Raw genomic sequence first — 21057 nt, forward strand, 5'->3', positions numbered from 1 at the left:
CATTTCGTGCCCTTTTTCCTGGATTGCCCTGGCAGATGCCATACACGGCAAACCATGGAGCCCGTTTAAGCCTTTTTTTACTGTCACCATATAGTCTACTAGATGCCGCTGACAGAGGCGATACTGCAAGACGCTACAAACAGCACATTCATTTGCCTTTGCATGATAGCAGAAGATGGTTATCAGTTGTTCTGTACATCTGCTGCTGTCATGGGTGCCCCTGGCTAAGGTTTGCTGGGGGCGCAAAGACAAAAATGGAATGACTCCCCGAGTCAATCTCTCCTTTGGTATCAAAATAGTAGTCAGTCCTGCCTAGAAATGGCAAGTGTACTAGAGAACTAGTGTATCAGAGAGCATAGCCACTCCAATGTCTGATCCTGCAGAAATGATGAGCTGCATGCTATTCTAGGGGTGCCCACTGCAACAACCCCACCCATTGCTTCCCTCCTTCCCAAAACCTTCCTGGGCTACCGTGGCAGTGTCACCCCCATTTGTGTGATGAAGTAAAAAGAATGCAGGAGTAAGAAACACTGACTTGTTAGTGAGATAAAATGAGGGGGAGGCAGCCTCCAGCTGCTATGATAGTCCAGGCGGACATTAAGTGGTGTGGGGGGAGGAGCTCAGCATCCCGCTGCTATGATAGTCCAGGCAGTACAGAATCTTTTCTTTACACATGAAAGGGAGGGGGCTGATAAGAGCTCAGCCCCAGTTGCTATGATGAGGATGGTTACCAGCCGTTCTGTATCATCTACCGGGATCATTCCTCATTTTTACCCAGGCGCCCCCGGCCGACCTCACCTGAGGCCAGCAGGAGCACTCACGGGCTCATGACCAGGACGGCTATCAGTCCTACTGCACTGTACCATCTGCCACCGGGAGAGGGAGAAGAGAGGATGCTACTGTTTACTACTGCAGCACCGTGTCTACCAGCAGCATGCAGTATACATAGGGCGACATATAAAAAAGTCAAGAAATGATTTTTCCCCCTTTTCTGTCATGGAAGGGAGAGTGGTAAATTGACGGATAGACCCTGAACCACCCCGGACAATGTGTTTGACCCTACAGGCATTGGGAGCTCAGCCAAGAATGCAAATGATTTTCGGAGACTGCAGGGACTGTAGGATAGCTGAGTCCTCGGTACCCCCTCCCTCCCTCCATGAGCGTCCATTTGATTCTTTGGCTTTCCGTTACGCATGTCACGCAGCACTGTGCTGTGGACTCTGTATCATAGCCTGGAGATTTTTTTTCAAATGCTTTGGCATTTCGTCTTCTGTAACGGAGCTCTGATAGAACAGATTTGTCTCCCCATACAGCGATCAGATCCAGTATCTCCCGTACAGACCATGCTGGAGCTCTTTTGGATTTGGGACTGAATCACCACCCGTACTGATCAGAGCTCCATGCTGACAAACAGGAAATGAAATTCAAAAGTTCATGGGCTTTCCTGTTACCTGGGCCACTGGCCACTGCATCCGAGTTCAGATTGCTGTCTAGAGCGGTCACAGTGGAGCACTGTGGGATACTGCCCGGAGGCCAATACCGTCAATTTGCGGCCACACTAACCCTAATCTGATATGGTAATACCGATTTTAGCACTACTCCTCTCGTTGGGGAGGAGCACAGAAACCGATTTAAAAAGCCCTTTATATCGATATAAAGGGCCTTTTTGTGTGGACAGGTACATCGTTAAATCGGTTTAACGCTGCTAAAATTGGTTTAAACGCGTAGTGTAGACCAGGCCTGAGAGAATAAGTAAATGAGAAGCAGGGCCTTTTGTCTTTTCTGTTCTCTGACTGGATAACCGATTTTTAAAGAGGAACATAATGAATGTTGAGTAACGAATAATGATCAATCGTGAATGTGGTTCTCAGATACCGACGATGAGCGTCACAGAAAAGCTTATAAACAAACTTCAACAATGGACTCTTGAAACGCTGGCGATTGGCAGATGCTGGCAGTTGGCTGAAAACTGACACAAAATGAATAGTGTGAATAACAGCCAAATGAAGTTCAAGTCATTTATTCAGGAATATATTTGCAAACATGCTTTTTTCATTTATTTGACCAGCTCAAGATTTTAGCCAGGCAAAACAATTTCAGTAGGAGCTTTTACTTAGTAAGGCCTGCAAGACTTAGCTAAGTGCACGCCAAAAAAAAAAAAAAGGAGTGGGGGTGGCGGTGGTAGGGAGAATGGTTCATTTGCATGGGTTAGAGGTTTAGTCACATATTGCAGACGTGTCTGGCCACATCAATAAACGTCTGTTCTGTCCCATCAAACTTGTGGGCCAAATTCTGACCTTATTTGCACTCGTGAAGTTCTATCCAAGCCAATAGGACTAACAACAGAGAGGTTGCAATGAGTGCAGGATCAGTCCCTATGTATAAACAAGCTGCACAAGAGATATGGCTGTGCTACAAGATTCCATAGGCGCCTTTACGAGACACAGTAGCACAGTAATGTTTCAAAAAGGGGCATATTCTGGCCCAAGTGTTACAAGAAGGTACTGTAGGAAGGTGAAAGAATCATCCCAGCTTGCCCAAAACTGTAGTTGCTGACATAAAATAAATGATCATGCATGGTGACAGGCTGAGGTTATTCCCCTTTGGTGAGATGACCCAGGGCTAAGAAATTCTGTTGAGATTTAGAAATAAATCAACATTTTAAATAACTGGGTTTTAATTATTTCCCAAAGGAGAAAGTGTCTAGGTAGACAGGCCCCAAATCTGACCACCCTCATAGTATATTTTCTCTTTCCTTCTTAAAGGGGCATGTGCTTCCCTCCGTGCCGCATACAGGGACCTTTACTAAGGGATGGGGGCATGCATACACAGAGGAGAAAGCAATTTATGCTGCAGCAGCATCCTCACCACATAGCTGCCTCTCTCCTCTTCATAGCCAGTATGCTATAGCTCCGCAAACAAGGGAGAACCATGCAGCAGGGTATGTTCCCCGCTCCCAGGCAGAATTTACTTCGCAAAAGGCATTGTAAGTGCCACAGCCACTGAGTGGTCTGAGCAGACTTTAGAAGGGGAGAGAAGAGTCATGGTCCCATTACTGAGGAAAGTTTGCGGGTAGGAGGGAGTGTGATCAGGTTTAAATCTGCAGGCTGGATTCCTGTGGTGCTCCCATTTCTGTAAGAACAGACAGCCCAACCTTCTGACTGCTCTGCCACCAGAGGGAATGCTATGGTGAAGCTGCAGCCCAAGCAAAACTACCATTATGGGGGAGTCTGTGCTATTCTACTGGCTCCATGCAAGGAGGGGGAACAGTTGGTTCCGTTTTGAAGACAGTCAGCCTTCCAAAACGATGCCAGAAATGGCAAAATCAGAAGTATTAGGCTAAGACTTTACTCAGAATCTTGCTGAGGGTGGTCCAGATCTCACTGCCACGGAATTCAATGGCAAAGCTCCCAATGGCTTTAATGGGAGCAAGAACAAGCCAAGTATATGAAGCCCCTAACAATCTAACACCAAAATATTTGAGCAACCCACAAGGCAATTGGGATTGGCTGGGATATCTCTACTGTCCATTCCAGAGATCCCCTGGACCCATTTGGGGCACAATCCTCTCTGATCAGGTACTCTCTGTATGGAAGGTCCTCCCTGAGTCTGTCCTTCTGAATCACTCAGCTGCTATTTTCAGAGCATGGGGCAAGGCCTGTCTTAAGGTATGAATGCACCCGTGACTGTTTTTAGCCTCCTTCCTCTTTTGGCACCAGCTGTTCTTTGTCAGGAATCGTCCTGCAGCAGAGCCACAGCCAGAGCTAGAGCCAGTCTCCACAGCGGGCCTGCAGTAGGCTGCCTAACTGGCAGGTTGGTTGGAAGAGTCCGCAGTGGGGCTCTTAGCCCAGCAGTAGCAGCAGTTCAGTGGCTGCTCAAAGCATTTGCCAATGGCTCCTGCACCTGCTTGTTCCTAGCCCTCCTCCTGCCTTGCCTCACTCTAGGTAACCCAGTTCTGTCCCTTGGCTCTGACTTCTGACCTCTGATCCTTGGCTCTGATTCCTGAACCACAAGGCCTGACTCCTGCTCTGACCATTAGGAACAACTGCCCACATCCCAGTCACTGACACTCTGTATAGACCATCCCCCAGCAGGGCTCCCTCTGAGCTCCTTCCCAGTGGAGTTGGAAGGCTCAGGTGGCTGGGCTAGAACATCTGCTACGCACCAGCCCTTGCCATCACAGACTGGGGCACTGCAGCCGGGGTAGTGACAGTCTCAAGCCTGCAGTAGTGACACAGAGAGGATCTGCAGTCTAGGAAGGCTGGAAGTTTCCTTCATCCCAACCCCACTCCCAGGAATCCCCCTGTCCTGAGCTCAGCTCCTCAGACTTGGTGAGGAGAAAGATTTGGCTCAGTGTGTTTTTATGTGAAGGGGGGGGAACCACCTATGAGGCCAACCAATTTTATCTGTGCCTCATTTGAATGAGAAGGCCCTTAAAGAAAAACATCACCAGCTGTGAGATGGAGTGGACACAAGGCTGGGGCTCAGACACAGTACACGTTTTATTATTAAAAAAAGAATAAAAACTAATGAGATGCTTCCAGAAGTTAGATTCTATAGGTACATCTCCATTTCCCAGCTGACTGCAGGGAACGTGGCCTTCAGCTCTCACAATAAACGTACATATCTGCACAGGTACTGTGGTAAAACAATACCCTTTGTTATGTATTATTTGCTCACTTATAACCAGTGTTTTCTGTATACCAGTTAAACAGAGAAGAAAAATCCTACATTTCCTGGTCTATAAGATGGTGCTGTCTATTGTATGGAACTTCTGGGAAGTAGCTTTAGGACATTGTTCTGAGTTTCAAAACCCCAGCGCCAACTACACCAGACTTTGTTCTAAATTAGGACTCGAATGTGGCTCTGAATTTTGCTATCAGCACCTCTCTTACAACGGGTAAAATGGAAATCATAGTCGGCAAAGTTTGGGTATTCGTATTCCAGATCTGGATTTGAATTTTGCAGCTTGGTCCCATCTTTAGCACTTCATTTCAAAGTATAAACATTGAATTTTACAGCATTCACTGTGAGGGGAGTCCAATGTGGAAGCCCAAGTCGCACGATACTGCAAAGTTCTTCAGGGCACAGGAAGTCAGATGAGCTAGATCCTGGTCTTGTAAACATTCAGACAACTGGGGTAAGGTGTACTGCACGTCTCTGGCAGTGCTGGGGACCGCTATACAAAACACTTGCTCATTTACATTAAAATATTACATTATTTAAAAAACAAGACACATGACTGTTTGCAATTATAACGTATCTGACATGCTGATTTCGGGGAGGGAGGAGAGAGCTGTAATATGAATCTCTCCCTCACTGGAAGGCTGCAGTGATAAACGGAATATGTTCCAATGTGGTTGATCTTTTGCAGATGCCTGAAGACCTCTTAATCAGCAAGGCCCCTGGTTCTCAATTTTTTTCATAGTGAGGACTGCTTTTTTTGGACAAATATCCCCTTAGTGACATAGGTGCTGGAACTAGGGGTGCTGGGGGTGCAGCAACACCCCCTGGCTTGAAGTGATTTCCATCATATACAGGGTTTACAGTTTGGTTCAGTTGCTCTCAAGACCCCCACTATACAAATTGTTCCAGCACCCCTGCTTGTTGATCTCTTTGCTCCCAACGATTCCACACCTTTTCAGTGGCACCTACAGTGCTTGGTTACATGAAAAAGATAAGAAAGGGACAGTTAAGGGGGAAGATTAAAATAAAGCAAATGCTGGATCCTGCTTCTGATGAAGTCAATGCATGGTTACCGGCCTTCATTTTGTATCTATGCTGTTTCTTTCCTCTCCACTTTATGTTATTGAGGAGGGATTCCCCACACTGCTGCCAGCCCCCACTGCAGAGCTCGATTTACTTCCCTGTGAAGTATGGTTCTATCCTTTTGCAGGGTTGCCCCTGCCAACTCATTTTACAACAGCTGCACATTTGATCAGGGCTGCATTAATACCAAACAGAAGACAACGAAAGATACAAAGTGCACAAGGTGGAGAAAGGTGCTGGATTTTCGTTGGTTTTAGTTTAGTTGTTCAACAAAAGCATCTGGAAATTCTAAGAAAGCCTTGGGCGAGGCTACTTCTAGCAACAAGTGTCATTGCTTGAAAAACACTGACTGTTTTATCACTGTACGTAAGCAGCTCCGTAGATCACAGATTGAGAACCACTGAGGTAGGCAACAGGTCTAGGCAGTACTGCTGAGTGAACACAAGGGGGCTTTTCTTCCCCTATGTCCTGAACCACAGCCTAAATATTTGCCAGTGTTTCCATATCTACTGGTCCAAAGCTCACACAGCCAGAATTGAAAAAGCATCCACAAAATAGCGAGCACTGATGGACTAGTATGTGCATTCCACTCTGTGGTGGCAGCCAATGAGAATTAGCCGAGCAAACAAACACTCATTGGTTGCTGTAGCTTTGAACCCACTCCCATTGGACGCAATAGACCTTTAATCCTACCCCCCAAAAGTCCAAGGGGTTATTATGATTTGTGATCTTTCTGAGCTGTCCGCAACAGCAGTCCACACAGATGGTGCAAGCTACAGAAGTAGCCCTAATTCTAGCTACCCATGCAGTTTAAAAACATCTTCCAACTGGCTTTAGAAAGCAGTGCAACATGGCAATCCAGCTGCACACACCCCATTGTAGAGAACTGGAGTGTCTTTGCCTTACAGGCTAACAACTTCTCTCTCTTTCTGACTCCAGCTCCTGCAGAAGGCTCCTGGCCTCCCCTTCAGCTGCATTGGGATGCCTTTCACTTCCAACGTCATTTCCAAGGCACAAGGGGCTCATGATGTAGCGATAGTCACTAGTAACAGCAGCAGCTGCTTCAACAATGTTCTCTCCGCTGTCCAAATTTCTAAATGACGTGTACAAGGCAGGATTGCTCCCAGAAGTCTCTTTGGCCTCCCCAATGTTGACATATAAAGGATCCTGACTGGACGAGATCATGGACATTCTCCCCTGAATCATTTGCAGCTGTAATTTCAGCATTCCAAAGCTAGGGCGTAGCTTGGGCTCAGAATGCCAGCATCTGCACATGAGATCATAGCTGCAATGCAAACAGAATAAGAGAGCTGAAAAATATAGAGAGTCTGTGTGCAAAGTAACCCTGCCCATTAATCATTTGGCAACGCCACTAACAACAAGACAGGATCCAATTCTTCACTCAGTGACATGGTACAACCACCACTTTAGGGGTCAATTGTGCCAACAAACCATAATGGGGAGGCATGCAATTCCACCCTATCCCAGTGGAAGTTCTGGGAATAATTCTGTTACACCACCCCAAAATCTCTGTGTACAGAGGCAATTCAAGCAGCCAGATCTGCAGAGGAGTCACCCACAGCCCTCAGTGAATATTCCTAGGATTTCTCTGGGGTGGGTTGAGTGGGAAAAAACAGGACAATGGGGAGAGGAGAGTTCTAGTTTTGGTGTATTGGAGAGTTAACAAGGGCATTTGTCAAATCTGACTTCTGGATGCTTATTTTTTGGTTGAGCTAGATGTGTCACTAGAATGTTTTAGAAGCAGTTAGATGCTCTTTTGGGTAGTAAATTGACATAGCAACAGTACCAAAAAATAAAAAGCACACATCCCTCTCCAGAACTCACTGACACAAAGGTCATTTGCTCAGGCTTGGCACAGGGTGAGAGGATTTGCCTTCAGTATGTTCAATAGTATCAAATTCCTAGTCTCCTCACATTTTCCAGAGTATTTTCACTTTGGTTAGAATGATTGTTGCCAAGAAGCAGGGTTTTCAGGAGTCGGACACATAAAAAAATCAAAATTAAAAGGCCAGTCCAACAAAGCTGATTTGGTAGAGCATCAGTCCAGCCATGCTGCTTGGCATGAATAGAACCCCGAGTAAATGCAATGGTTAGTAATAGATTTTTATTCTCAGCAAGAGTTCTCAACCTTTTTCTTCCTGAGGCCCCCCTCAACATGTTATAAAAACTCCATGGCCCAGTGGGGGTGGATGGGGGGAACTGAGGGCTCCAAGCCAGGGGACCCTTGGGCATAGGCATAGTTTACTTCTATTTTGGGGGACAAGGGCTGGCAGCTGGCAGGGCTTGAGCTAGCTCCACACAGTGGGGTCCATGGAGGGAGCACCATCTCCAGCCCCTGACTCGCTCAGGAGCTGCTCTTAGCTTGGGGGGGTGGGGAGAGGGCAGCTTCAGCCCTGCGCTGCTCCTGGCTTCACTGCTGGGGCTCAGGGCACCGGGTTTCAGCCATAGGGCCCTGCAGGCCCCCTGAAAGGGCTCACTGACCCCCCAGGGGGCCACAGACCCCTGGTTGAAAACCGCTGCTCTTTGTTCAATAGTGTGTGTATTATACTCTCAACAGTAGATCAGAGATTTTATTGTTCCAGATTCTAATCAAATGATAGATAAAACCATGAGGAGGAAAAATAAAAAACCAAAATAGAAGCCAGATTTTTAGGAGCAACAATTTTTCTGGTCAGAGTTTTAAAAGGTTCTATCTAAACTTTGTTATCTCAGCTCCTCGGGCATAATGGAATCCATCCACTATTCATGGGCTGTGGGTATGGAAGGCAGGGAGAGGCTGTGCCTCCCCAAACAGCCTTGCGTGGTCCTGCCCACGCTTCACCCCCAGGCCCCTTCCTGCTTCCTGGGCTGTGCCGCAGGGGGTTCTTCCCCCTCATGGATGGATCCCCAGGCTGGGGGGCTAATCGGGGCCGGCCTGCAATCCAGGACTAGGGGAGAGAGGCCATGCCGCCCACTCACCTGCCTGGTGCTCCGGAGCTGGGGGGTGGGGGGGGGCTGTGCCATCCACTCACCTATCTGGTGCTTTGGGGATGGGTGGGGGCTGGGGGGTGTGCGCCGCCTACTCACTCGTCTGGCATTCCTGGGCTGGGGGTACTCAGGCAGCCTGGAGATGGGGGTGGGGCTGGCTGCCGCACCGGGAGGTGGAGGGACTCTGGGCTCTGGCAAGAGGGGCGGGGTCTTGGGCAGAAGGTATGGTCTGAGCCAGGGTCTAGCCTTCCAGAGCCTGGAGTTCACCTGCCACCCATGCTATTACTATTACTATGATGGAATGCCAACTTGATTGGTAAAGGGCACCGTCCCCATGTAACATGGGCACTGTTATTCTGGTTCAGAGGGCTGTACAGAAACAAAGTCTTTATTGCTTGAATAACTGAGCTTAAAATGGCCTTGTCTGCTCTGGAAAAAATTACCAGGATTACTGTGTGTTCCCCCTAGAATGGCTGTGACACACTCCATCTCTGCATGCAAAACTCTATCAGTCATTTATCAGCCACGGTACCAGTCATGCTAAGTAGACTGCTTTTTCTGAGGTCAAGTATCAATTGAGCTTCAGTCATTACAGGCAAAGTAGTATGAGTGCCAGAGTGGATGAAGGTCAGAGTCAGGAGTGGAGCTATTCACTCCGCTCCTGACTGTGGCTCAGAAGGAGAACCTCTTACACTTCACTGGCTGACAACCCCCCTCCCCACTCTGTCTCCCTCCATCCAGTCACTCCTCCTTGCAGGCACTGTAGTTCTTGCACCAGGAGTGTTAGGTCATGTTAGAAGAGCAAAGAAAGTGAGGAGGAAAGATGAGATCTATGAAATGGGATAAAGAGAGTCCATGGAGGTTCTTAAATAAAACCAGGGCTTTTGAACTGGGTCCTGAAATGGACAGGGAGCCAACAGAGTTGGAGGCTGGGGATCACATGGTTGCTCCTCTTTATTTAAATAAAACTGTGATCTACTATCCTGAGTTTGTGAACTTTCAGAAAAACCTAGTCCTAGTCAAACTGACCGGGCAACCAAATTGATCACAACACTGACCACCCACTCCAGGGCTGGTAAATAACCTCCTGTAACTGGTACGTGCTGAAGACATGGCACACACATGCTTCCCTACTCTCCAGAGAGCATCTTCTCACTTAACCCAAGACATGCCTGAGAAACATCTGCTGCAGTGGTCACAGACAGAGATCTCCAGTGAGTACTTAAGTACTTAATTTGTAATGAAAGTGGTGCCGGGGCTCAAACAATTTTTTTTATTTTCATAACTGTCACAGCAAGCCCAGAGGTGCCGGGGATATGAACTGCAAAGCCCAGAGGTGCCAGGGCTATGAACTGTCAAGCCCAGAGGTGCCAGGGCTCAGCCCTGGGACAAATTAAGCACTGGATCCACTGCACAGCCGACAAAGGGAGATGGCCAGGAAGGAGCTCTTCCCTCTTACAATGCAGCACAAGAGACCGAGGGCCAAACTCACAGAACTTAGTGCAGAGAGGCATATATCAAACCTCCCAGAGCTAGGCTGGCCATTTTGTGCCAGGCAGGATTCACTCTCCAGAGGGAGGCAATGGTGGTGTTGCCCCTTATTGTGGTGATTTTACTGGGGAAGGCACCTTTAGCTTACCCCAAATACTCCAAGGGTTAGATCCTGTGGGGTGGCCAGGGTGACGATATAGTCTGAAAAGTGGGATCTTTGTCACATATCTGCTTCATGTGGATCAGAACCCACAGTTCTTAATCAGGCCAAACTCTCCCTGACTTCAGTGCGCGTTTTACTCAGGTAAGGAATACAGACTCAGGTCCAATGTGTTTTATACTTAACTCAGCTCTGCTCAGCCTGGGAACAAAACAAGTTCTTAGTGTCATCAGCACAGCAGAACTCATTCAGCTGGAAAAAAGCTAGATCTCTTGTATTCTTTGTGTGTCACCCACCAAGCTGGCAACTAAATTCCTATTCCAGAATCTTTATTGTTGTGATCTTACAGTTCTGACAGTGAAAAGCAGCCCAGAACAAATAGACCTGTAAACCTGTGAACTGAGCAATCTGATATGGGGCTTACTGAGAAACAAAGAATACAGAATTGGATGATGGCATTTTTTACTCTTCTCACTGTAGCTAGACAGCACTTTATTGAGCCTGTTACTAATTTTGCAGTGGAGCAGTTGGCTTCCATGGCATTACTCCTGATTTACACCAGTCAGAAGCAGGCCCACATACTACAGAAATACTCCATACAAAAGAGTTGACTAAAGCCTGGTTACTCTCACTTGCTCGCTACTTTGCAGTGCCACATTCACTGTATATTTTGGCTTCATTGCCAGAGTCAAACAATGGGTTGACATAAAGATATACAAATGCTAGGAAACAGTCAAAAAGTGATCTGCCATGAAGACTAAGGTGAATGACTCACTAACAAGAGCCCAGATCATTCCCTAATGTGGGGGACAGGCAACTCCGTGAAACAGGGACTCCTCCAGATCATTCTCTAGGCACCACTTTACAGATGGGGAAAGTGAGACAGAGAGGGGAAAGCCAACATTTTCAGAAGCGTCCCCTGCACTGGGCTGTGTGATGGAGTGGTCTGCGACAGAGGACTTGGAGGCCTTATAGGGTGGCTAGTGAAAGGGTTAAATGGAGACTATATTATTTGTACTAAGATGCTCAAGGAAAAATGGGAAAGTAGAAACCAACGACTGGGAGTGCTCAGCATGGATGACTTCTCATTTCCTCTTCTCAAATGCCTTTGTCCAAAATGAAAAGGCTTTTACCTTAGGAAATGCGCTGGAGTAATCCTCTTGGAGCTGAGAAAGATGGCAGTGTTTGTTACCAGCTTTGAGACTCCTTTTTGAGTCAGGTAGAGGACACTGATTGGTCAGCATGTATTAGGGGTGGAGCTAAGGAACTATAAAGACTGCTTCAGCCCCAAAGGATTCACTCCAGCTTGATAGCTCAATCTAGACAGAAGTCTGTTCCAGCACTGGGGGGTTTATGCCGGCAGCTATAGAGTGAAAGATCTGGATACACACGTTCCATGTAATTTTATGAAGAGGGAACACTTCATCACCCAGCAATGCAGTGTGGAGATGGCCATTTGGAAGCTACAGCTGGTGCAGAATGTGGCTGCCTAGTGGCATTAGCTGCAGGGTCTGAGGATATTCCAAACACTGGCTTGGCTTCCTTGTCATTTCTAGCCGCAGTATAAGATGTGGACACTGATCGATAAAGCCTTACATGGCTCAGGTTCTGGCTATCTGAGAGGCCCCCCTCTCTTCCTATATATTCTGCCAACTGCAGTTGAGGTCAGCAGAGACGCTTTTGATGACAAAGCCTAGCTTTGAAGGGAATATGCAATAAAGGTTCCTCTGTTCTGAGATATGCTTCCCCCATCATTATGCCAGATTATTAATCTCCTGACCTTCAGGGCATGGCATGCAGCCCATCTCTTTGCTTAGGCTTTGGCCTGGAGGAGGTGGGTAGCAGTGAGTTTCAAGGAACACAGGTATAGTTTTGCAAAGGGGGCAAAACTCTCTAGTGCTGATGCTGTTCAAGCTCTCAGGCCAACTTAGCTGCCAGCATAACTACCCTGACTTTGGTGGCGTGACGCAAGCAAAGAAACTGGCCCCTTTATAATTTGTAGCAACCCCAATGACTGTCTCTAGCAGGTGTCTTCAAATATTGAAAAGAAATAGACTGTGAACAGAAGCCAGGCCAGCTGTCTCCATCTCTCTCTGTCTCCATTAAGAGAGGATTCTCCATGGTGGTCTAAACAAAGCAAGGAACAAGTTACTTACATGTCTTCCAGGCACTCTGGGGGCTGCTTCAACCTGTTGCCACTGATGAGGTAGTTGTAGATTTCTGCATTTTCGATGCCGGCGTAAGGGGTTTGTCCTCGTGTCACAATCTCCCACATCGTCACACCAAATGCCCACTGAAACGGAGCAGCAAACAGAGCTAGCAAATCGTAGGTTCCCTGTTTGCCAGGGCAGGGGGAAATATTTTTTCCAACTGGTTGCTGTGAGCTAATTAGCTTCTTGCACAGCGCCAGATTTGGGGCTATTGGGGGATGTGCAGAGTTTGGCCATGATGCCTAGGGCGGTGAAGGGAATGAGCCACTTTTAGTTTAGTATGTTCTGACCCGTATCTTTGGAAAATGCCAGGGGAAGTCTAACCAGCAGGATTTGCTGTGTGCAAAGGGACTGTTTCTCGTAATCAGCGATACACGCAGCTGTGTAATCAGTCACTCGTTGGGCGCACTCCGCAGCAAGGTCGACGGCAGTACTCATGCAATATTGCAGTCAGGCTGTACTGCAGGGGTTCTCACACTTCATTGCTCCGCAACCCCCTTCTGACAAGAAAAATTACTACATGACCCAAATCTGAGCTGCCCGAGCATCACCGCTCTGGGCGGGAGAGGGGGCCACAGCTAAAGCCCAAGGGCTTCAGGCTCAGGCAAGGGGACCGTAACCTGAGCCCCACTACCCAGGGCTGAAGCCCTCTAGCTTTGGCCCTGGGCAGTGGGGCTGGGGCTTTGGCTCTGGGCCCCAGCAAGTCTAATGCCAGCCCTGGCGACCCCATTAAAATGGGGTCACGACCCACTTTGGGGTCCAGACCCACAGTTTGAGAACCACTGGGGTATCACCAGCCACCTCTTCAGAGGCAGAGTCAGTAACTGGTAATTGGCAGTGCAGGTCCACAGGTAAAGGAAGGAGCCAATGGGAAACCAGCTCAGAAAGCAGCAGGGGAGAGAGGAGGGAACCAGAAGGCAGACCTAGAGGAAAGGAAGAGGAGCTCCAGGTGCATGTGCTTGTCCTCACTTCCTTAGTGAAACGTAATAAGGAGGAGTATCTAAGGCAGGGGTCAGCAACCTTTCAGAAGTGGTGTGCCGAGTTTTCATTTATTCACTCTAATTTAAGGTTTCACGTACCAGTAATACATTTTAACATTTTCAGAAGGTCTCTTTCTATAAGTCTATAATATATAACTAAACTATTGCTGTATGTAAAGTAAATAAGGCTTTTAAAATGTTTAAGAAGCTTCATTTAAAATTAAATTATAATGCAGAGCCCCCCGGACTGGTGGTCAGGACCCGGGCAATGTGAGTGCCACTGAAAATCAGCTCGTGTGCCGACTTTGGCACCCACGCCATAGGTTGCCTACCCCTGATCTAAGGAGTGAGTGGCCTTTTAATCCACATAACAATATGGCAGGGATGTGTGGTGTCATCCTCAGCATAGCCCTCTGCTGGATGAAATAGCATTGCCAGAGCTACTCCAGTGGGTGTGTGTGAGATCATGTCACCTTCTGGTGGCATGGAATGATGACAGAGAAAAAGGGAAGAGAACAAGGGTGAGAAAGGAAAGATGAAACTGGAGGAAAATAGAAAGGATGGGGTAGGGGAATGAGAGAGGCAGAGGGAGGTGAGGGAAGGAGGCCAGGGATGAGAAGTGACGAGGGGTGAAAGAAGAAGAGGGCCAGGAGAGAAGGATTCATCATTTTCACATTTGCACCACAAACTGCTCTGTTCAGCTTCAAAACATTTCCCAGATTCTCCAGTTCTGACATCATGATCCAAGCCAGAAGGCAGGGATGCGCCCATCCCTTCACACAAGGCATCAACCATTCACATGGTCCTCTTCCGTCACCAAAGGCCTGATTCACTGTCCGGTGAAGTCAGCGGAAAAATCCCCACTGGTTTCTAGGGGAGTTGGACCTGGTTCCAAACACCAGAGCAAAACTTACCACATCACTGTGTGTTGTGTAAAGATTGTCTGCAAGGCTTTCTAGAGCAAGCCACTTCACTGGCAGCTTGGAGGCACAGCCCTGACGGTAATAGTCTCCACTGTAGATTTTCTTAGAAAGCCCAAAGTCTGCAACGCACACGTTCATATTCTCATCCAACCTAAGGGAAAATGTGAATGAGTAAGAAAGAAACTACTGGCTACATTCAGGCAACTAGAAATATGTCCAAGACTGGCCAGCTCAGAGCAGTTGTAATGAGGTAGAGCACCTTTCAGCCTTAGCTCACCAACTCAAACAGGGCCCGGAGTTGGTGGTGTCCCCAAGTCATCCCGTTTGGTGGCCGATGTGAAATAGGCTGGAGGTCTCAGTACAGTTCCTAGAGACTAACAGGGGAGTCACTACAACTCTGGAAGTGCGGGAGCAGAGTGACTTCCACCTAAAGGAGTCCAGAGAGAATCACCTCCCCTCCTCACAGTGTTTGTGCAAAACGGTGCACTTAAGCTTCCGCTGCCTAGACCAAATTTTCAAAGATATTTAAGTGCCTAAAGATGCAGACAGGTGCCTAGTAGGTTGGAAGTGGTTTTATTTAGATGTACACCAGTTCTACTGAAAAAGACTTTGGTTCCTTCTCTTGCTCCATTCCAAGTAGCCAGGGGAGGAGGAGGGATGAGGAACAAAGACCTCTCCTTCTTCGCAGCAGGGAGGTGGTTGGGAGAGAGAAGCTGCAATGCTGCATCATGCACGGTTGTCAACAATTTAATTATTTCAAGAGAAAATCCTCCACGTGGGCCAGGGTCCGCATGTCACCAGAGGGTTCCATGTGCACTCTGGGGAATCCTAGATTAGTTTTTACATCTTCATTATCAAGCCCTCAGAGCTGATACAGTTTTCTGGCCATTCTAAAAGTTCCTCTCTCTTATCACAACCCAAATCCACTCTCTGCTCTGTATGTTGTATTGAGACCTCACATCGATACCTGATGATGTCTCATCAGAATGACACAATGCTGCAAAAACATAACATGCACCCCACCAAACATCAGCCCTGCAAAATACACACAGAACCCAATGATGGGAGTGCTGGAGATAGGGTTCAGTTTGGGTGCTTCACTGAATCTTAGGAGTCACGTGTGAGGATATGCCACTCCTCCGATGGGAAATAATGGTGAGAGTGATTAACCATTGCAATAATTTACCAAGGGTTGTGGTAGAGTTTCCATTTGTAAATCAAGATTGGATGTTTTTCTAAAAGCTCCGCTTTTGGGTAAATTCTCTGGCCTGTGTTACACAGGTGATTACAATGGTCCCTGCTGGCCTTGGAATCTATGAATCCCTACACGGCTAACAGGTCCTAGCTTCCCCATATCTGTTGACACTTTCTTGGAGGGAAGAACTGTATCCGGCTAACCCTTCAGGAGAAGCCAGGCTACTGCCCCTTCCTGTGACTTCATGGGGCTTCTCTCCCCTTTCTCTCTTATCTCTCTCTTACGAAGGCTTTGCCTCCTTCCCTGCCGAGCCTTTGTTTGGTCTGAAAGCACCCGGCACACTTACATGCAGTTCCGAGTAGCAAGGTCCCTGTGTATGAAGTTTTTCGAGCTCAGGTATTCCATCCCACTGGCAATATCAATCATGAACTTGAGTAGTGTCTGAAGAGGCAAATTCTGCAAGAAAGCACAGTTCTAAATTGGTCCCTGGAACATTCCAGTCACTCAGGGCCAAACTGGGGCATTTACCCCCCGGTCTACATTGGGGGCGGTGGAGAGGCAGCTTGTCCTCAACACAAGCGCGACAAAGTCAAGTCATTTCAGAACCTTGTGAGCCCGGAGTCACCAGTGAGATCAAAACCTTCTAGCCTCTTGCAAGTACCTTTGAGAAATAAAAACCTGCACCAGTGTGAATGTGATCTTCCCAAACCCACCCGCTCCTGGGAGGGGTCATACAAAGAGAAAGACTTACAAAGGGGTTTTCTCCAATCCGGGACATCAGCAGAAAAGCATGGAGGTCTCCGTGCTTCATAAAGGGCAGGATGACCATGGGAATTGGGAGCCGACCTTTAGGACGACTCCGCAGGCTGACTCCTGGAGAGAGAGAGCACACAGCAAAGAGCAGTTTGCAAACAGATCTATCCTGGACAGGGCATTACACTTGCCTCTCCCTCTTCTTAACAGTCTAGGGGAAACACCGTCACCCACATTTCTGGAGGGTTGAATTCCATGTGCTACCCTCCTGCTCAGGGCCTGATCCTATGAGGTGCAGAGACTCCTACCTCAGGGGGAATTGCAGGTGCTCAACACAACTCAGGAGGCACTCAGCTCCTTCCAGGCCTGGGCCCTAAAGTTCCTAGGATCCTTCCAAAGGGGGTGGTGATCTGCCCCACAGAGCACTCGGAGTTTTGCTTACATTGCTCCATGTCCCACAATGCCTTAGAGCAAGGCAGGAAATGTCCTGCTGTCTTCTTCCTCACTGTTTAGGAGTTTCTAATCTGATGGATAACAAAGGTTTATTTTTTACCTATTTTTCCACTGACCTATCTAACATATCCCTTTCACAAGTCATTTCTCAGCCAGGCCATCTGTGGCTAATGTTGCCGAATGGATTTCCAAAAGCCAAGGAAGAACGGAGAAATGGTTTAAGAGAAATCAGTTACAGCTGCATTAAAAATATGTGTGCACATGCACACACGTCTATAATTAGACACACTTCAATTCCCGGTAGGCCTGGAAAGGAGCAACATCCACATCCCGCAGAATGGGAAGCACCAATTGAACACTGAGGTCCACCACTCCAGAAGGTGGCTGCATCTCAGTGCTGTTGCATAGTCTGCATATATTTATGTGTACAGTTTATTAAGCAGTTTGGGATCCAGCAAGGCAAGAGGAACTATATTGTCCCATAGAACTCTGCTGCTGGCTCACCAATCAGTTTAGTAACGTGCGGGTGGTCAAACTCCTTCATGCAGGCAGCCTCTCGCAGGAATTCTTCAATGTCACTTGAGGTGAAGATATCCGCTGAAAGGCAGAAGCACGAGATTTTTCCTCAGTGACTCAGAGGAGCATTAAGAGATATGATTATCAGAAGCTTGCTTTGTGAGGCATAACACATTGTCTCAGACGCACAGTTAGATAACATTTCACAACAAAGCCTAGCCTGCCACATTCTCCTGGGATGTGGGGGGAGAACAGAAGTTAGAACAGGGAGAGAGCCTCAAGCATACATCAGGGACATCTGGTGACTTCATTCTTGGCAGAGCAAAGACTTGTCGATTAGCAGCTCTTTTCTCAGCAACAGCTTTCATTGGAAGCCACAGAAATCATGAGTGGGGCTTAAAGACATGGGAATTAATTAGCTAAAAGGAACTGAATTATAATGGGGGAGGGAGGGGTGCGAGGTGATAGCCTGGCAGAAGGGATTAAAGATGTTGCCAACCAACTAGATAGTCTGGAATCCTAGTCCAAAATGGGGAGACCATTTAATACATGAGCTTGGTGGCACAAAAGATCAATGCTTTTATATCTCTTAGCAGTATTGCTTCTTTTAATTTGCAGGAGCAATGATTTCTTTGGCACCAGCAACCTTGGAGATCTTGGACCAAATTCAGCAGTGACATTAAAGGGCGTGAAAGTTACTCATTGACCAGTTTCTAATCCGATCACAGCAGTATAAATCTGGAGCAGTTTCCTAGATTTTTCTGCTGTTATTTCAGATTGTGAAGTGAGCTAAGGGTTCAGTGCAGCATGCCATTTCCCCTTTCTTTATGTCACTGCTGAATTTGGTGGGAGTTCTTAAGACCTGCTGGGAGATCACATTCAGACCCACAGGTTTACAAGCTGGTCAGAAAAATGCTTGTAAATGGCAAAGCAGTGTAACTTCCACTAATCTGGCATTCAATAAATGCCAAAGTGAGTGTTGTTTACAGTCTTGTATTCAGTGGGGACCAAACTCAGGTCCAAGCATAAGCAAGCATAACTTATGTTTAAGTCAATGGCAGCTGCACCCATTTACATCACGTCTGGCTCCAGGAGTGACAGGGATGGAGTGGCGCATGCTAGTATGTGAGTGAGTGTATGTGAGAAAAGGTCCTGCTTTATTTTATCTGATTTGTCTGGTAGTTACTTTTCCGGCTACAACCCCACTTCCCAGTCAACATGGAAGTTGGGCTTGTTTTGTACGTCCACTGAATGCCAAATAAATGGGCATTCTGCTATTTTGTCACTTACACCCGACACATAACTTACGTTACTATTTACTTCACTACTGAATTTGGCCCAGAGACTTTCATCCATTTACTTCAGGATATATGTAGATGGATTTGGCCCTTCATGGCTTCCTGTGTAGGGTCAAGTAGACTTGACACAACTGTCCATGCCATAGGACTTACTATGGTGCAGAATCAAGGAATTGAGTGGCATTTTCTGTACTTAGTAGCAATAATATTTACTATTTGCTTCTGCTGGTGCCCAGGATATGCAAGGTGCTGTACAAACCATAAGGAGGCATGGTCCCTGCCCTGAAGAGCTTATATGTTTTAAAAGACGAAATAGACAGAGATGACAGGGAAAGAAAAGGGATTAACAAACAAGTGAGGTCGCTCAGTGGGAGCATGCATGATGAAATCAGTGTTGATGGACATTTACCAATCAAAATCGAATCCTTCCAAGCCTAAATGTAATCTTTCCAAGTGATTTTATTTTAAGTGTTTCAAGTGGCCCCACTTTCACCCACCTTTCAACATCTTTACTGCAACCTTCTGGAAAGAGCCATCCTCCAGCTTCAGTAGCGCCTCTCTAACCGACCCAAACTCGCCTGTGGAATAACCAGAGCAGGAACTAAGGAGACAGCGCTAGCACAGATGATTCACATCACGTTACTCCAGGGATCATGGAAGGAGCAGCTGGGAGCTGAAGAGCTATATAAGAAGTATAGCTACCAGCTCCATTTCTCCTACAGCAGCTTCATGAGCATGTGTGCACGTGGGAGGCCACAGCAGCATGGCCAAGGTAAAGAAAATACCATGATGGAGGTATGCTAGGTAGGGGACAGTTTCAACTGGCAATCCTTTGCTGACAAGATGTGCAGAGCTGGAGGGAGGGTCATGGATCACAGCTGAGGAGTATTTCTGGAAAGGGTATATTGCGAGGGGCATGGCTGAATCAGGCTTGGTTGGGGCTGAGGGGTCTCTCAGCTGAAGAACTAAGAAAGCTTTCATCTGAGGAAGCTCTCCAAGGTGACAGCTGTCAGAGATGACAACCCAATGATTATGCAAGTGAGATTCATCAATAAACCAAGACACAATCAGGCCTTATCTCTGCAAATTCAGCGATTAACATCCACTGACTATAGCTGGCCTGACAATCTATTCAAGCACTTATGTGTGGACAGGAAGCACATGTCAATCGATCGAGGGGGTGTTTGCCCCAGTAAATTTCTCCAGTGGAAACAAGGCCTCAGTGTAGACAAAGTATGGCTGGCTACACCATGTTAAAGTTGTTTTGGCCTGAAGTGGTTTTAAATTATAACACAGATTTAAAACAAATATAATGTATCAGTTTGCATTAGATTCCATCTAGCTTTGATTTGCCTAATGGAATAAGTTCCAGCTGCTAAATCCACATGATTTCATAACCGCTTATCTTGTAGACGAATGCACTTGGTTTGAGGTATATCGTTTCAGATCGAAATGCCGCCAAGTAAACAGGACTGGAGCAAGAGTGAAAAAATGGAGCAAGGTGATTCTCGCATCTACACCGCAAGTGAAAGGACGTGAGAGAAGTCAGCTAGCTTTTCCCAGTGCTGTATGTGGTCATTCCACAACCACAATGCACAATAGAGCAAGTCACAGGACCCAAAGTCGCAGGGGGTAAAAGATGGTTGAAAGCTATCTTTACGGTGTCCCTAACAGTAACCAAAGCATGTTACACAGCTGGGGATCACCAAAGTGCAGTGCAAGGCACTCCACCCACTGCACCCATGTCCTCTCCTACCCCCACAACACCCCTGTGCTGAGAATTGGGGTTGGGGGCCTGGAGCAGATGGTGCGGAACTGGATGCACCAGTGCCAGCTAAGGATTGTCTCAGACTAAGGGAATGCCCAAGTGTCTTGTTAGGGCAACTTTCTAGCTCATGGAAGCAGTCCAAGAGGGTCAGAGGATCTGGCCAGATGGGTCAACAGTGGGATGATCCTCTGTACCTGTCAATGAAATCCAGACACAAAAGAGGCAGGCACATGTTGCTTCCACACCAATTTTACCCAAGTTCTATTGCCGAGCGGCATCAAGATCTGAGCCCTTTTCTTCTGCAGAAAGATCATCCTCCTACCATGAAACTGACTTTCAGAAGCACATTTTTGGAGGCAGGAGAGGTGGGTGTGGGGAGGGCAGAACAGTCTCACTGGAGCAGGATTGAAGAGAATTGCATTAAAGCTAATCTTAGAAATCTATTGTTTATGTCAAAACGAAAACCAGATCCCTTTTCCATTGCCTATGCCGCCTGATTTCGGTTTCCCTTTGGATTAATTGCCGGCCTTTTGATTAAATGCTTTATGTTTTT

At 47.2% G+C, this 21057-nt stretch overlaps 1 protein-coding gene across 8 annotated transcripts in view; it reads right to left on the reverse strand.

The window, feature by feature from the left end:
• Window positions 1-1746: 1746 nt before the first annotated feature.
• TYRO3 (TYRO3 protein tyrosine kinase) overlaps window positions 1747-21057 on the reverse strand; it is a 77251-nt gene continuing 57940 nt past the window's right edge. For 6 of the 8 annotated variants that reach the window (XM_075065459.1, XM_032793872.2, XM_032793871.2 and 3 more), the window contains 7 exons: window positions 19234-19314; window positions 17427-17519; window positions 16468-16589; window positions 16063-16172; window positions 14513-14672; window positions 12565-12701; window positions 5485-7054 (listed from right to left, as the gene is read on the reverse strand). In XM_075065459.1, coding sequence (XP_074921560.1) covers window positions 6679-7054; window positions 12565-12701; window positions 14513-14672; window positions 16063-16172; window positions 16468-16589; window positions 17427-17519; window positions 19234-19314 — 1079 coding nt within the window. In that variant the 3' untranslated portion in view covers window positions 5485-6678. Of the gene's footprint in view, window positions 1970-4487; window positions 7055-12564; window positions 12702-14512; window positions 14673-16062; window positions 16173-16467; window positions 16590-17426; window positions 17520-19233; window positions 19315-21057 lie in introns of those variants that run through there. The other 2 variants (XM_032793869.2, XM_032793868.2) reach the window with 2 other exon arrangements.

The sequence above is a fragment of the Chelonoidis abingdonii genome, chromosome 4, assembly GCF_003597395.2.
Source record: "Chelonoidis abingdonii isolate Lonesome George chromosome 4, CheloAbing_2.0, whole genome shotgun sequence".
NCBI classification, from domain to species: domain Eukaryota; kingdom Metazoa; phylum Chordata; order Testudines; family Testudinidae; genus Chelonoidis; species Chelonoidis abingdonii.